The sequence below is a fragment of the Drosophila willistoni genome, chromosome 3R (genome assembly GCF_018902025.1).
Source record: "Drosophila willistoni isolate 14030-0811.24 chromosome 3R, UCI_dwil_1.1, whole genome shotgun sequence".
Taxonomy (NCBI): domain Eukaryota; kingdom Metazoa; phylum Arthropoda; class Insecta; order Diptera; family Drosophilidae; genus Drosophila; species Drosophila willistoni.
In genome coordinates this window covers 10,335,514-10,350,423 of record NC_061086.1, presented here as the reverse complement: position 1 = coordinate 10,350,423, position 14,910 = coordinate 10,335,514, and the positions used below count along the sequence as shown (strand labels likewise).

At 37.3% G+C, this 14,910-nt stretch overlaps 1 protein-coding gene across 1 annotated transcript; it reads right to left on the bottom strand.

The window, feature by feature from the left end:
- Nucleotides 1-2,836: 2,836 nt before the first annotated feature.
- Nucleotides 2,837-14,881, bottom strand: LOC6650714 (formin-J). The gene is made up of 3 exons (XM_023180867.2): nucleotides 14,563-14,881; nucleotides 4,607-6,422; nucleotides 2,837-3,929 (listed from the first exon to the last, which is right to left on the bottom strand). Exons 1-3 carry the CDS (start codon nucleotides 14,605-14,607, stop codon nucleotides 3,169-3,171), a joined length of 2,622 nt encoding a protein of 873 aa, XP_023036635.1. The 5' UTR covers nucleotides 14,608-14,881; the 3' UTR covers nucleotides 2,837-3,168.
- Between the last annotated feature and the right edge of the window lie 29 nt (nucleotides 14,882-14,910).

Below are 14,910 nucleotides of genomic sequence, written 5' to 3'. Positions count from 1 at the left end.
GTCATAAATTTCCAATGCACGATCGATCATGGCAAAATACTGGAATATTGAATAAAAGTGATCATAAATTATGAAAACTACATAAAGTTGGGGGCAACTTCATTAAGCGACCGCAACTGCAACTGCAACTTGAGTCATAAAACTGGCCATCCATGGTCCTTATAGTGGAAATAATTAACTCTCTCCCTCTCTCGCTTATGTGGATAAAGAGTTCTTGTTGAGGCAATTCCTTGTATCTATGTATGTAAAAGTAAAAGGAAGTTGAAAACTGAAAATCAGTGCAAAACAATTTAATGAAGCCAACCTGCTTGTAGAGTTGGATTTTACAAAGCTGTCAGAATGGCAATCCAGCCGGCACGCCTACCATATTAAAAAGCAACTAACAGGACGTGAGGGCGTTCAGCTTGCGTCGTTCAACCTGTCAGGCAGCGGCAATCGTGTAGTTTTCAAATTTATTGCCAACACGCACAAAATGCAACGCCCCCGAACTTGAAAAGAAAAGGAACACAACTCACAGAAGGAACGGATGGGGAATATGCCCTTTGGGGAACGTGTTTAGTTGACGTTCATCATTCTGCAGACACTCTTGCAGAGTGCTCTTTCACTTGGAATTCTTTTCAGAACAAATCCCATAATTGCCTCACTTAAGTTTAGATCGAGAGCCTGCAACGGTATAACCAGTTTCCTGGATTCCATACATCGGATCTGTCCATCAATTGCTGGGCAGCTGACCGCAGAAAGGGCACGGCATCGGTGTCGGCATCGTCGTCATCGACCAGCAACCAGCAAGAGAGTTGCCGTTGTTATTTTCTGGCATATTTTTCGCCTTAAATCTGCGCCAGCACAATCACATTCTCTTTTTTTTTATGGCCATGCATAGTATTTCACACAGATCGCGTTCATGATGCTGGGCTCCAGCCTAAAGTCAGTGTCAGAGCCTGATTGCTGGTTTACGATAAGACAACATACCAAAGCTTGAACTTGTGTACACTCACCCGATTGTCTTACATTTATAAATAGCTCAGGCAATCGACGCTTTGCTGGCGCATGCAATCAGTGGAAATTTTCAAGATACTCTACAATCACTCCCTCTTCGAGGCAATAAAAACCAAATGACGACACGCAGACGCCAAACATATATTCCCCATTTACGGTGCAAGTCGACCGCAAGCAAGGTCGTTCAGCGACCTTCAGATCCGTTCCAGCTTCACCTCCATCACCATCACCATCCCCCATCCTCGCAGACTCTGTTTCAACGGCAAGTCCTGTTTGGCATTTATGGGGCCCGTCGTGCGCTCGTTTTCTATATACCAGCATATATGTATGTATATTGAGGTAGATCAGTAAACAAGTCCCTGCTTGGCTTCTTTATGATTCTACCAACTGTCGTTGACTTCAGCTCTTAATTGGCCAAATGCATCTATAAAACTCTCAACTCTCTGCCTTGAGTTTGTCAACCAGTTAAAACGAGACACAGTTGGCGGGAGGGAAAGGGCAACTGACAGGGCTACTTATCTGCCAATTTCAGTTCAAGTTCTCTCTCTGCGACTCAACATGTTTCCGCATAAGCACTTTATCCATAAGGACACAACGGGTATATTAGATCGCAGTGGCTATCAGAAAAATTAATACCTAGGACACAGCAGGAAACCAAAACTTGTTTAATATTTACACAATTTATTTATTACTCGGTTGCCATTCACCATTCATATATAATCATGACTAACTGAATCGATTTAGTTATTGCTCTCAGAACAATTTCTCAATTTTAAAGCTACTTATGGCTCTATGAAAAGAGTTCCTTTGTAGGTAGGGATTTGATGGAAGATTTACCAAAAAACTGGACGAGTATTTTGTTGGATTCTTATCCCTCTTGTTGATAAAAGAACTAAATTCAAAATGAAGAAACTATTAAGAAAATTCCGAGATTTGAAGATTCTTTTCTATGTTTTTGAACAAGAGAAATTTTATCCTTCTCTTTGTATTATTCTATTATGCAAATGCAATATTTAAAAGAAGACTTCAAAGTTAACTTAAAGTATTTTCTGTCCATAGAACTAGGTGATACTTTTCCTTTCTCTTCACCACTGTCTATTTATAGTTTCAGGGTATTATTTAGGTCGATCTTAATTTAATTTAGCCGCTAAACATACTTGGACTCCTGTTGGCGTCTGCCTTTCCAGCTGGTTTGTCACTTGTTCATATCAATTAAATTTTAATGATATTGTCCCAACGTCTCAGCACCAGTTCAGTCCACCAGCAGGCGAAGTGCATTGATGATTGTCGATTTTCTGGCCGCCGGCTTGCATGTTTTTAATCAATTTTAAATGGTTATTTACATTACGCTATCCTTTCTGGACAGAAAACAACCAGTTTTGTTTTTTTTTCCTTTTTGCCAGCTGGGATGACAACTGAGATTCACTTTTTAGGCATAAGGGATCAGAGATGAAAGAAAAAGATCAAGCAAACATATGCTACATCCGACTTGCAATTATTTATTTTGTAATTTATGTTTTTATTTCACTAATATGCATATTACTTAAACTCTAATTAGGATATTCGTTTCTATGCCTGTTTAAGGTTTAGGTGTAGGTGTAAGTGTAGGTGTTTTTTAGGTGTGTAGGACATGTAAATTATGGCAAGTTGCTAGGTCCGAAAATTTCGTTGCTTCTTGGGTGTTACTTGGAATAAATTAAATTACAATACCAACAACTACAATAAATTAATTAAAACATTAACTAAACATTAAACAAATTCGTTTACAGTGACACACAAACACACACACACGCAGAGACAGACACATATACACACACACAAACACACACTCGCTGTTTTGTTTATATAGGAAGTAGAAAAAAAAAAAAAGAAAGAAGCATATGTAAAATGATTCCGATTCTGATTCTATTGGTCTCCTACTGGCTATCAATTGTGGGTCCAACTAACTACACTAACTAACTAGGTAGCTAACTAACTAACGACTACATAGTTCGTGGCCGAATAAAACTGTAAGGCTAATATTAATTTAAGTTAGAGCTAACTACAATACGACTTGGATCACATGTGTATGAAATTGGAAGGCCATTCTTTTGTTGCAGCTGCTGGGATTCTTCGGCTGCTTGCCCAGCTGTGCTCTATGGGCGACTCTACATGACTCTAAACTTCAACAAACTACTTCAGCTTCAGAAATGTCAACAACGCCTTTTGTATCAGACTGCGATTAATGGTCGAATCGGCTGTATAACGCACACCGCGCAAATTTCCATCGTTGTGGTCCACCACACCATACTCGCCGACAATGAAACCATCGTCTGTCTTCTCCTCTACACGATATTTGCGATAGTTTCGTCCCTCCACCACATAGGCCACTTTGTCTTCATCCGACTCGTCTCCATTTCCATTTCCATTACCATTACCATTACCATCACCATCGTCGCCCTCTCTCACATCACCATCATCATCATCATCATCGCCGTTGTTGTTGTTGTTGTCGTTTTCGCTACCGCCATCATCGTTGTAATCGTTGGCATTTGCGTTGGCGTTGTACACCACCGAACCACGTCCTCTGTCTATGCCACGATTCCGAATGCTTGTTGTTGATGCCAATGTAGTTACTGGTCCGGCTGGTGTTGTGGCAATGGCCAACGCTGAGCTTAGACCCCCAACCCCAGCGGCTGCACCACCCTGCAGCCCATGGGCTCGTCCGTTTGTCATAACACTTACGGACTCTTCAATTTCGTAATTTTGCTCTGGGGTCGGTGTATAGAGCTCAGGCCGTTCGGTGGTAAAGTGTTGTGGCATGACAGGGTCCCGAACTCTGCCCGCCGAAGATGATGATGAGGATGAACTGGTGGAGCTGGAGCTATACGAATACGCCGACACTGATTGTGGATGTTGCTGTGCAAATTTTGTAGAAACACACTTGACTAGATCTGCAAGAGAAGATATCAAGAAAACGAAAAGAAAAAACAAGAAAAGATGATTTTTGATAAGTTCAAGATTAGTTTCCAGAGGTAGGGTAACAACCATGCGTTGTCTAAGCCTATGTCTCTGTCTCTCTAATTTTTATATATTTTTTTGTGGTTGTCTCTTTGTCTCTACCTCGGCCAAAAGTTGTCTTCTCAACATTTTTTTTACTTCTTTTTTCTGTCTGTCTGTGCACATCATAATTACACTCTACTATGGGAATTTCAACTCTGCTCGGGGAAATAAAAGTTTATATTGTAATAAATGTTAATCTCCTTGTAAATTTCTACTTTAAATTTGAATGTAAAATGCCTTTTGGAGAAAAAACTCTTACCAAAATTTAAAGTTTTCGCAATTTTCAAAGAAAATCTGAAAATTAAGGTACCTTATTAAGTTGTGATTAATGTTTTACAATTTTTTTTCAAGTTTGGCATATTTTATTCTCTCCGTTTTATTGATCCTGTGATCGACCCACATCCACTCAAAAAAAAATCCAACTAAGTTATGATAATTTCTTTTCAATTTATGCAAAATGCTTGACCTCACTTCAATAGACCAAAAAATTATGGAGACTAGTGTAATTTGGTTAAACAGAGACTAAAGAGACAGAGACAGAGAGAGAGAGAGAGAGACTTGGACTCACCTCTATTGGGCAATCCTTTGGCATTTTGATTAGAATGTTGGAGCGACAGTGATGAATGCTGACGTTGCTCCCAACATGGACGATGATGATTATGAGGTTGCTGATGATGATGATGTTGTTGCTGGTAGTCGCTCTTCGATAATATTGGCTCCAATAGATGCTGCTGCTGTTGTTGGTGGTGCGACTGTGGTTGCGGTGCATTCAATAAATCATAAGGTAATTTATCCAAATTGAAGAGTACACGACGCGGCGGCTGTGACGCAGTTATAGACGGCGATTGCCTCTGCTGTTGCTGCTGCTGCTGCTGCTGCTGCTGTTGGAGCAGATGATGATGATGACTGTGATAATGTTGCTGCCAAGTGGTTGGCCTAACTATGGCAGACGTTCCAGTTGCAGTTGCAGTTGTTGTTACTGGCTTTGCTGTGGTTGTTGTGGGTCTTACTGTGGTTGTTTTTGTGGTCGTCGTCGACGTCGTTGTCGTCGTCGTCGAAGTGGTCTGAGCCTCACCAAAAGCAATGCGCGAGACAATTGCAGGTCGACGCAAACGTGAGGGCACAAAGGTGGTTGGAGCTGGACCCGGTGGCACAGTTATGGGCGGCAATGAAGTTGTGGTAGCCAAAGGAGTTTCCACACTGGACGATTGGCTACCAGCCGTAGTTGATGTTGTGGTTGCCGGGCTGCTTTGCGGCCAATAGGTCTTTGCTGGTTCCCCATACACTTTTGCTGGCTGTGAATAGACTTTCGCCGGCTCTGAGTAGAATTTCGATGGCTGGCCATATACCTTTGCTGGTTCAGAATAAACCTTCTCCGGCTGGCCATACATTTTGGCTGGTTCAGAGTAAACCTTGGCTGGCTCAGAATAGAATTTCGAAGGAACACTGTACATTTTCGATGGTATTGAATAGAATTTTGATGGCTCGGAAGCGTGTGATCCCTGCCTTTGCTGCAAACTCTCACTGACATTGCGTTGAGCCTCGGCCAAAATGCCAGCCGATTGTTGCCATCCCTGCAGATCCTCAACATTCTGTGATATGGAACTATATGAAATTGATCTAGACTGTGGTCCGTGACTATTGCCCGGCTTGGTATCATGATAGATAACCGTCTGGAAGGGCAGCAATTTGTCATCTTCCTCGTTATCCGTCTCACTATGATTTCTGGCAAATGCCGCATGGCTGGCCGCCACCAATGGAGCTGCCAATACATTTTGTATATTCGATGCACTATTTAAGGAATCGCCACTCTCGCCATCCATGGCATCGGCCGCTAGTCTAGGCTCTGTTTCCTCAATGGACAATTCACTTTTATGCGAACGATTGACGAAATCCGAGCCAGAGGCACTCACTGGGCTCACTGGACTAATTGGAAGACGCCCCCTTGATGGTGGGCCACGTTTGCTGGAGGAGCTAACACTGACTGCCACCACTTTCACCTCGTCTTTGAGTTTAGTTTTCGACTGCTTGTGATTTGGAGGATCCTCCAGAAAGACAATCTTACTGCCTGTGGTTACCAACTTAACCTGCTGCTTGCTCCCATCGTCTGCCTCATGCTGGCTATTCGCATTGCGATAGCGCGTCTTGTGCTCCAAACTCCTGGCATTATTTGTCCTTATGCTACTCGTAAGTGGTAATGAACTGGAGGAACTGATGGCCTCACCTCTGCCCTCGAAATCCTCGCTGCTGTGCAGATTACGCTGCTGTTCATCATGATCGAGAAATAGCTTGAGGAACTCATTGCCAGCAATGAGCTCACTATGTCGACCCATCGGCGAGGGAACGGGTGCGGGACGAGGTCGCGACTGGCAGCGACACAACATCTGCAAAAAATGACAACGAATTTGTTTAATGCTTTTTTCATGCAAATGAGCGCACTGCAGTTGCAATTGCACTGCCATGAGCTTATCTAAGTGATCTATTTATAAATTTGCGTAATTAAAATATCATTTGGTTTATGTATGGGGAAATAACTCTTCATGTCCAAGTCGAATATGCATATGTCATGCAGGGCACCAAGCATTGGCATTTCGAATAATAACGAACCTATGTATGAGTGTGTAGTGTGTAACATTGGACTCTATTAAGACATCATTGGAATGCAGCGGTGCTGTTTGAAGTGCTTGAAGTGTGTGACTTGTGGTGCCCCTTGCTTCCGAGTAATTAAACACGAGCTTAAGAGCCCCAACAAGTGGGTGGGTGGTAGAGCAAAAACAAATTGTAACAAGAACCACTTCAATTAATCGATAAAATGTGTATGAAAATGCCGTTAACCAAACCAACATAAAAAAGTTTTACATTTACATCGAAATACTGTTAAAATTCACCTGCCTAAATTAAGTTTCTAGTTTTTTAGAAATTTTAATCAGCTTCTTTAAGAAAGTAACCTTTTAAGTTTAATGATTTTGCTTTGTGCCTTTTTATACCATACACCCATAGGGTGAAATGGTATATTAAAGTCGCCAAAATGTATGTAACAGGCAAAAGGAAGCATCTCCGACCCCACAAAGCATATATATTCTTGATCAGGATCAAAAACCGAGTCGATCTAGCCATGTCCGTCTGTCCGTCCGTCCGTCCGTATGAACACCTAGATCTCGGAGACTATAAGAGCTAGAGCCACCAAATTTGGTATGCAGTCTCGTGTAGTATGTAAGCTTATCGAGTTTGTTTCAAATTTTTGCCACGCCCCCTTCCGCCCCCGGAATTTACATAAAACTGTTTTTCTTAAAAAGTATAACAGATAGAGACATCAAATTTGGGTTATATACTTGTTTAATTAGCGCGCAAAAAAAACTTGTTCCAACTTTTTGCCACGCCCCCTTCCGCCCCCGGAATTTACATAAATCTGATTTTCTTAAAAACTATGAAAGCTACCGACATTAAATTTGGTATGTAAGCTAGCTTAATAGACGCGCAGATACTGACTATTTAAAAATTTTGCCACGCCCATTTCCGCCCCCGCAAATTAAACAAAACTGATTTTCTCGAAAACTAACAAAGCTAAAGTCACCAAATTTAGTATGTATATTGGCTTAGTATGCGCGCAGAATACATATATTTTAATATGTTGCCACGCCCACTTCCGCCTCCATAATTTAGAAAAAACCAATTGGCTCTTGCAATTTTTTGACCATCGCGATTAAATTTGGCAGACTAATAAATCTTATCTATTTCTATCAAACTATCAAATTTGATTGAAATCGGACTAGAAACATGCAAAATATACGTACTAGCTAGAGGCGGCGCTAGAGTGCTCGTGTGTTTGTAGAGTGAGCGAGATAGCATATGGTATGAGGCATGTTAAAACAATTTAGTAGACATACATTTGGTTTTCGAAATTTTAAATATTTGTTTCACCTGGTGTATGGTATACCCAAGTCGGCGAGACGACTTACTTACTTCATTTTTATTGTATTTATATACATGCAAAGGATTAGGTTCAGGTGGCCTACAAAGGAAACGCATCTTTGAAGTTGAATATTGAATCTAGTATCCAATGACGTATTCCGAACTACATTTAGCCTAGCTGTCGATATTTTATAGGGACGAAACACTGTTCGTTTCTTAATGTGGGATTATTTCATAACTTGGCTAAATTTTGCTATATAACACACACACATATAACCAAAATACTTTCTACTAGATTTTTATATACTTATCATGACTCAAGTCGGTAATATTTTAAAAATTCGGAATGTTCAATGTCAAATACAAAATACAATCTCTTAAACTCTTGCTTAAATGCTACTGCGTATGTGTCGTAAATAATGCTAAACGTTTAGAGAATAAAAAATATTTAATTAATATTTTTATTTGCCAATATAAGTATATAAAAAGCGATTTTAAATATATATTTTTTTTATATTTAATATCATTTATATGTTATTCTTTAAAATATAATAGACCAGACTACCTTCAATAAATACCATTCATCTCTAATAAAAGGATAATGTCTGGAGATGCATGACACGACAAGATGTAATTATTAACTATTGCCATATATAATGAATTTATCCTATGCTATAAATAACCAGAAAGATTGACTAGGTATGTATTTCGAGTTTGGTGGTTCCAAGTACTTTTTAAATAAGTATTTATACTCCACATTTTGGATTATAGCATTGATATATAGTCATTCAACTCCTTATCTAGACTTAATGAAATCATTCATATTCAAGTGCTGCAAGGAGTGGTTCTATTTCTAAGTAGAGAAACAGAAAAAAAAAGCTAGAAAAAAATGCATCAAAAAATGTATTTTCTTTTTTACTTAATTACCCTCTGATCGAGGATTTTTGCCATTGTTTGGTTTAGATGTTAATTCATAAACTAAATCTTGTCCCTATGCAGTCCTCGGTAGATGAGTTGTCTAAGTGGCCCAGTCATTTAGTCAACAGAACAAAAGAGGATCCGGCTTAACAATAAGCCGAAGGCCTTAATTTCCAGTGCTTGTAAAATATAGTTAGGTTGATAGTTTACAAACTATATCCTACACTTTAATAATAATAGTAATCTTGTCCCTAAATATATTTGACATAATATACAAATATATCAATAAATGAAACGACAATGGTTAAAAAATTAAATCTTCAAAGTTCTTAGGAAATACTTTTCTTCCATATTTTAACTTAAGCATGATTTCTATAAATCAGATATTCACTTTATATTCTTTCACGGCCATCGCGAAGCAAGAGATCAGCAATAAATTTTTATCATATCCACACCCTTGGCCCATAATATTAATAACTCAAACAAAAGATTTATGCCCCATCTGCACCACAAATAAGATCAATAAAGCATTTATTATCTTTTTAAAAAATTTGCATTATTAATTGCATTATAAACAAAAAAAAAAAATAATAATAAAAAACTAAAACATTCAATTTGTAACAGTTTTATGGGCAATCAAAATTTATGCGAAACGAAAGGTAATTGAAACAATGCTCAAATAATCACATAATTTGTAAATCTATCTACATACATATATATATGTATGTACATAGTATTAAATAGAAATAAGATTACAACAACAACAAAAATAAAATGCAAACATTAACAACATCCGGCAGCTTTTTGAGAGCAGCGAACTGCGATGTGCAACAAAAACAACAACAGCAACTAAAAAACAGCATTAAATACAATAGCAACAAATGCAATTGTTATTGTGGGCGAGCGGCGGTTGTTGTCGCCATTCGTCGTTCTCGCTGTCGTTAGTTTTAGTCAACTTTTTCTAGATCATATTTAAGGCGATTCAATCTAACAATTGTTGGCAGCCAAAACACCTTCGCATATATGCTTAAATTACATAGTAAGTAAATCAGGCAGTAACTGGCCACCATCAGCATTTGTTTCTTAGTCATCGTCAGACGTTCGGTATCAGTTCAACGGATTGCCTTGCCTTTTATGTATAAAATTGCAGAAGTAACCGGACTGACCAGGGGCGTTCAGTGAGTGAGCGTTCAGTAATAGGAATAGGAACAGCTTAAAGCAAACGCCCAGGCCCATTTAACATTGACACTAAAAATGATTGAAAAGTCTCTTGATGGCAAATAAGACAAAAGGGCCCAACAAAAAGAGTGTTAAATATATTTGGTTACCATTTGGTTAATGCTTAAAACAAAACGTTCTAAAAATATACATACATCAATTGTATTATAGGATTGACCAACACAAAAACATTCCTTTTTGGCCATTATGTGTGTGTGTGTGTGTGTGTGAGTGTGTGAGAGGGAGGCTAAGTTACTTGAACCGGCTGAGCAAAGTCAGTGACGTGCTCTAGTTTAATGAATGAAATACTTTTAGGCCACTTGTTGTAGTTGTTGTTGTTGTTGTTATTCCTACTGTTTGATAGCTAACCATGATAGGCAATTATTAATCTTGATTGATTTATCAGTTTTGGGGAGCATGTTGTCAGTTTTTTGCGTTTATTTTTACTTTTTGTCTTTTCCTTTCCTCAATCATTTTTGCTGCTAATCCTGTTAGACATTCTTTTGCACTTTGCTTCGTATTTAACATCAATTTATCATTCGATTGTTGCAACATTCACAACAGCAGTGACAATTTTCACGGCTGTCAACTTAGCGGAAGTGTCAAGCATATATATATATATATATGAAACTCTCAACATTTGCCACACAATATAATGTTATATCCGTCTTAATTGAATCTCAAATCGAATGGACATCAGAACAATTAAGCAATAATCATGCCTTAATGAACACTCTCTTTGTTTGGTCAAACGAAATCAATTGACTTTCAAGTGCCCGCAAACGAAACTTTAAAAAAAAATATATATATAATCAAATTCAAACTGAAATTGAAACTGAAACTTTATTTTAATTAGCCAATAAGCATCTAAGCCAAATGGGACGGCGGAGAGGAGAGTGGCGTGGGGAATGCCAAGTCAAATAAAGAAGAAATCCAGTTTTAAATTCATTGTTGAAAAATTTTGAACAATCAAATTGCTTTTCATAGTCCAATTCGATTTTTTAATATGTGTAACAATATCATTTCTATGCAAATTTCGGAAGTTTTATTTCTAGTTTTTGATTGATATGCTAAAACAGGATTCAAGTCCTAAACGAATGACTCAAGGCACGAACTTGCCACACACAAAGCTTTTGCATATTTCTGATCAAATTTCTGGGTAAAAGTCATGTAATACATAAAATAACAAAATAAGTTGATTGTTTTTCTTTTGTTTTTGTTGTCTTTTATCAAACTGGGAAGAATTGAATGCACTTGCATATTTCTTGCTGTTTGTTGGTTTGTTGGCCGAAAGGCATTTCTTGTGTAATGGGAGTGGTAATGGTCGACGGTGCTGGCTAGTGATGGTGGTGGTGCTGGTGGTGGGCGTTGAAAGGAGCCAAGTGAATGTGTCAGCGGTCGCCATTCGAAAACTTCATGCCCCAATCTCTGGGTCCAGTCACCACCCGCTGTCGTCAGCTGCTGTGTTGCAACTGTGCAACTAAAAGTTTATTTTTTTTTTCAACCATTATTTGTTCGATCGATTTGATCTTCAAGCCCACTGCCCCACACTGGCAGCCCACATTAGGGCGCAAAATGCTCAATGCCACCATCCAAAAGTGATCTCAAAAATTGCAACTATCATATCACCAAGCTGGAGCATTTAATAACATACATTTATTAATTACAAAGCAGAGACATAAAAACTGCATGGATCTATTCTGCATACAGTTAACACCTCTCTGCCCCCAAATAGGCAACAAAAAAAAAAACCAATTGAAAGAACAAAAAATTATCCATTCAAAATTCGATTTATGGCAAGCTATTTCCAATATAATTTGTTATTTTGCGGCCATGGAAAGTCAAAAGATAAAAAGGTTAAGGGGTCAAATTTGTTGCTAATTGGATTTCCGAATATCATTTTTTTGAAACCAAATTTTATATTTTTAAAATTGAAATTAAAATAAACCTCCAACTAAATGTTTTTTATATCTGAACTAAAAATGAAGGCCTTAAATAAAAACGCTTTGCCTAAAAGGGATAAAATTTATGCGAAAATATTTAGTGAGAGACACAATTCTAATAATAGAAAAATATTAAGCTTAAAATAGTTATTAATACTAAATTTAAAATTAATTTATTTATCTCAAGAGTTATTAACCAGCATTTGGAAGATTTTTTTAAACAGAAACCACGTTGATCAGTCATTTTTGAGCCTTCTCATTGATTAGCAAATAATAATTTTCCTATTTGATTCAAAGAAGACTAAAAAACTACTTTGGGCTATGCTTAAAATTTGATTTATGTGGAGTAACAAAACAAAATATAAAGATATTGTCATATATAATTAAATATATGAAGGATCGCGGTATGGACAGTTGTAGAGATGACTTCAAGTAAGAATCGATAGGTTGAAGGTCCACATATATAACTCTAAAGGAGTCGTTATAAATTAATAAAAGGATCATAATCAACCCTTCAAGAGAAGTCGTGCTTAGTTAACCATTTTGTCTGCCGTCTTAGGAGTCATTTATGATCAAAAAATGAGCTCATTTATGACTTTAATAAGAAAAAATATTCTAAAACGTTTCATATATGATCGAAAAATACACCAAAACACTGGATGGGTTTCTTTTTTAAAACTTTTATCAATAAAGAATCAGGTTGTACATTGAAAATTCTTTAAACTGAAAATTGAGAAAACTTTCTGAATTAGTTTTGCCATAAAATGATTAAAAACTTAATTGTTTTGCAAATTTACGAAATTCCTATTAATTTTCAATGGAAAATCTATGCTGAGTGCCACAATGGGTTAACATTTTATTTATATATATGTATATATATAATTGAAAGAAAATCAAACTTTAGAATGTTGTTGCACCACAACAACGCTTTGTACGGCACCGCAGCGCACCTTACCCCGCACACCATCCCTTTATTGTGCATAATTTGCAAATTGCTGCCGCTGCCGTCTCTGACGTCGCAGTCGCCGCAGTCGTCGTCGTCATCGAATCGCCATCACTAGTTTCCAGTTGCGCATAACCGCACTCAAATCGCGTGCAATTATTTAGCTTACTTTGGATTTTAGCTTCAGTTTTGCCTTACTTTACCTACTCGACGTTACTCTACTCTACTCTACATTACTCACAATCAACTCGAGCTTTGTTTTGTGTCTAATGAGCAGTCAATATATAGGTATATCTGTATATGTATATATACATATATACTCCAATACACACAGTCTAGACGAAGCAGCCACAACAGACATTAACCAATTGTGTGGTAAAATTAATAAACAACAACAACAATGCTAGAAAATAAATGCATTCACCCGCCATTATTAACTACGGATGATTTGGCCTAATAAAATGTAACACAAACAACAATAACAACAACAACAAACATCAATAAAAAGCATTTTCCAAACGCATTGGCCAAGTAAGCAATTTGGTGCATGTGAAATGCATTTGCAATTGCCAAGCCACCGCATACATAAATCTCAAGACAATTACAATAAACCAACTATATATACATATATATATTGACCAGCGTAACGAAGAATAAAAGTGAGCCAGATTTATTATCTGTAAAGGTTATAACAATCGAAAACTACTTAAGAGATAGAGTGCGAGAAATAAAATTAAAAACAAAAAGAGGTGGAGTGAGAGAAAACGAAAACGTATGAAATAGAAATAATCGAGAAAAAATAATATGAATGAATGAAATATGCATGAGGTAAGCAGGTGAACGTGAACTTTTCAATTTTGAAGTTCATTGGCAAAAGTCAGTCAATACATAAAACAAGTTTCGAGCCTCATAAGTTTTTGATATACACGAAATATATGGAAATATACAAGAGTATCTATGTTTCTTTTAACTTATAAAAACGTTTAAATAATAGTTAAGGCAAAAAGAACGGTACATTTCTTTTGTTTTTCAAATAAATTTGAATTCCTAATTAAAGGTTTGCAACTAATTAAAGTCTACTCTATACCACATTCTAAAATGAAACCATCTATCATAGACTTGAGTCAAAATAACCGTTGAAAATTGATTTTAATTTACAATTGAAAGCACTTAACTAATAATATTGACGTTTATAATGATATTGAAACTCATCAGCTAATCAGAGAATGTATTGAGAATACTTGACTTAAATGATTTAACTACTCATCATACTAAGCCTTGGTTTAGCTATTTAAGAACTTCCAGGTTTGCTCTTTAGCAGACTTTGCCATTCTTTCTAAAATTGCAAAGCCATATCGGTAAAAAATTCAAAGCTAAAACAAGTTGAGAATTCTATCACATACGTGTGACAGCTAGAGGACCTATAAAACCGTAATCCTTCTTCTACAAGATGCGTAATGATTTATATATAAATTCATTTTGGATTTTCCCCATCACTTGTGTTCCTGACTGACACAAATTACTTACAGGTAAATTTAAGTTAAAGCGAAAGAAGCAAAAAAAAGGTCTGAACCACAGTTTTAAACTTACCAACAGCAAAATCAGCAATTTGAGTTGCCAACAAAAGTGTGCCATGCCGTTGATGTGGGTTTAATGGTCAATACCTTAACCACTCTTGACTACTTCACTTCACTTAATGTTGCGTTTCGTTCTCACTTCTTCCTCCTGCTCCTGCTGCTTCTTCCCTCCCTGTTGGAGCAGCTCTTCTTCGAACTTTTGTATGGGGGATATTGTGGAGTTAATCAAGCGTTTTATTTGCTGCCTTTTGTTCTGACAAAAACCTTGGATTCTTAATGAAGCTCACTTTCTTTTAGCTAAAATGTGATTCATTTGGCCACCCCGTTGAATTGTTGTTGAATCATCCTGATTATAGTGGCA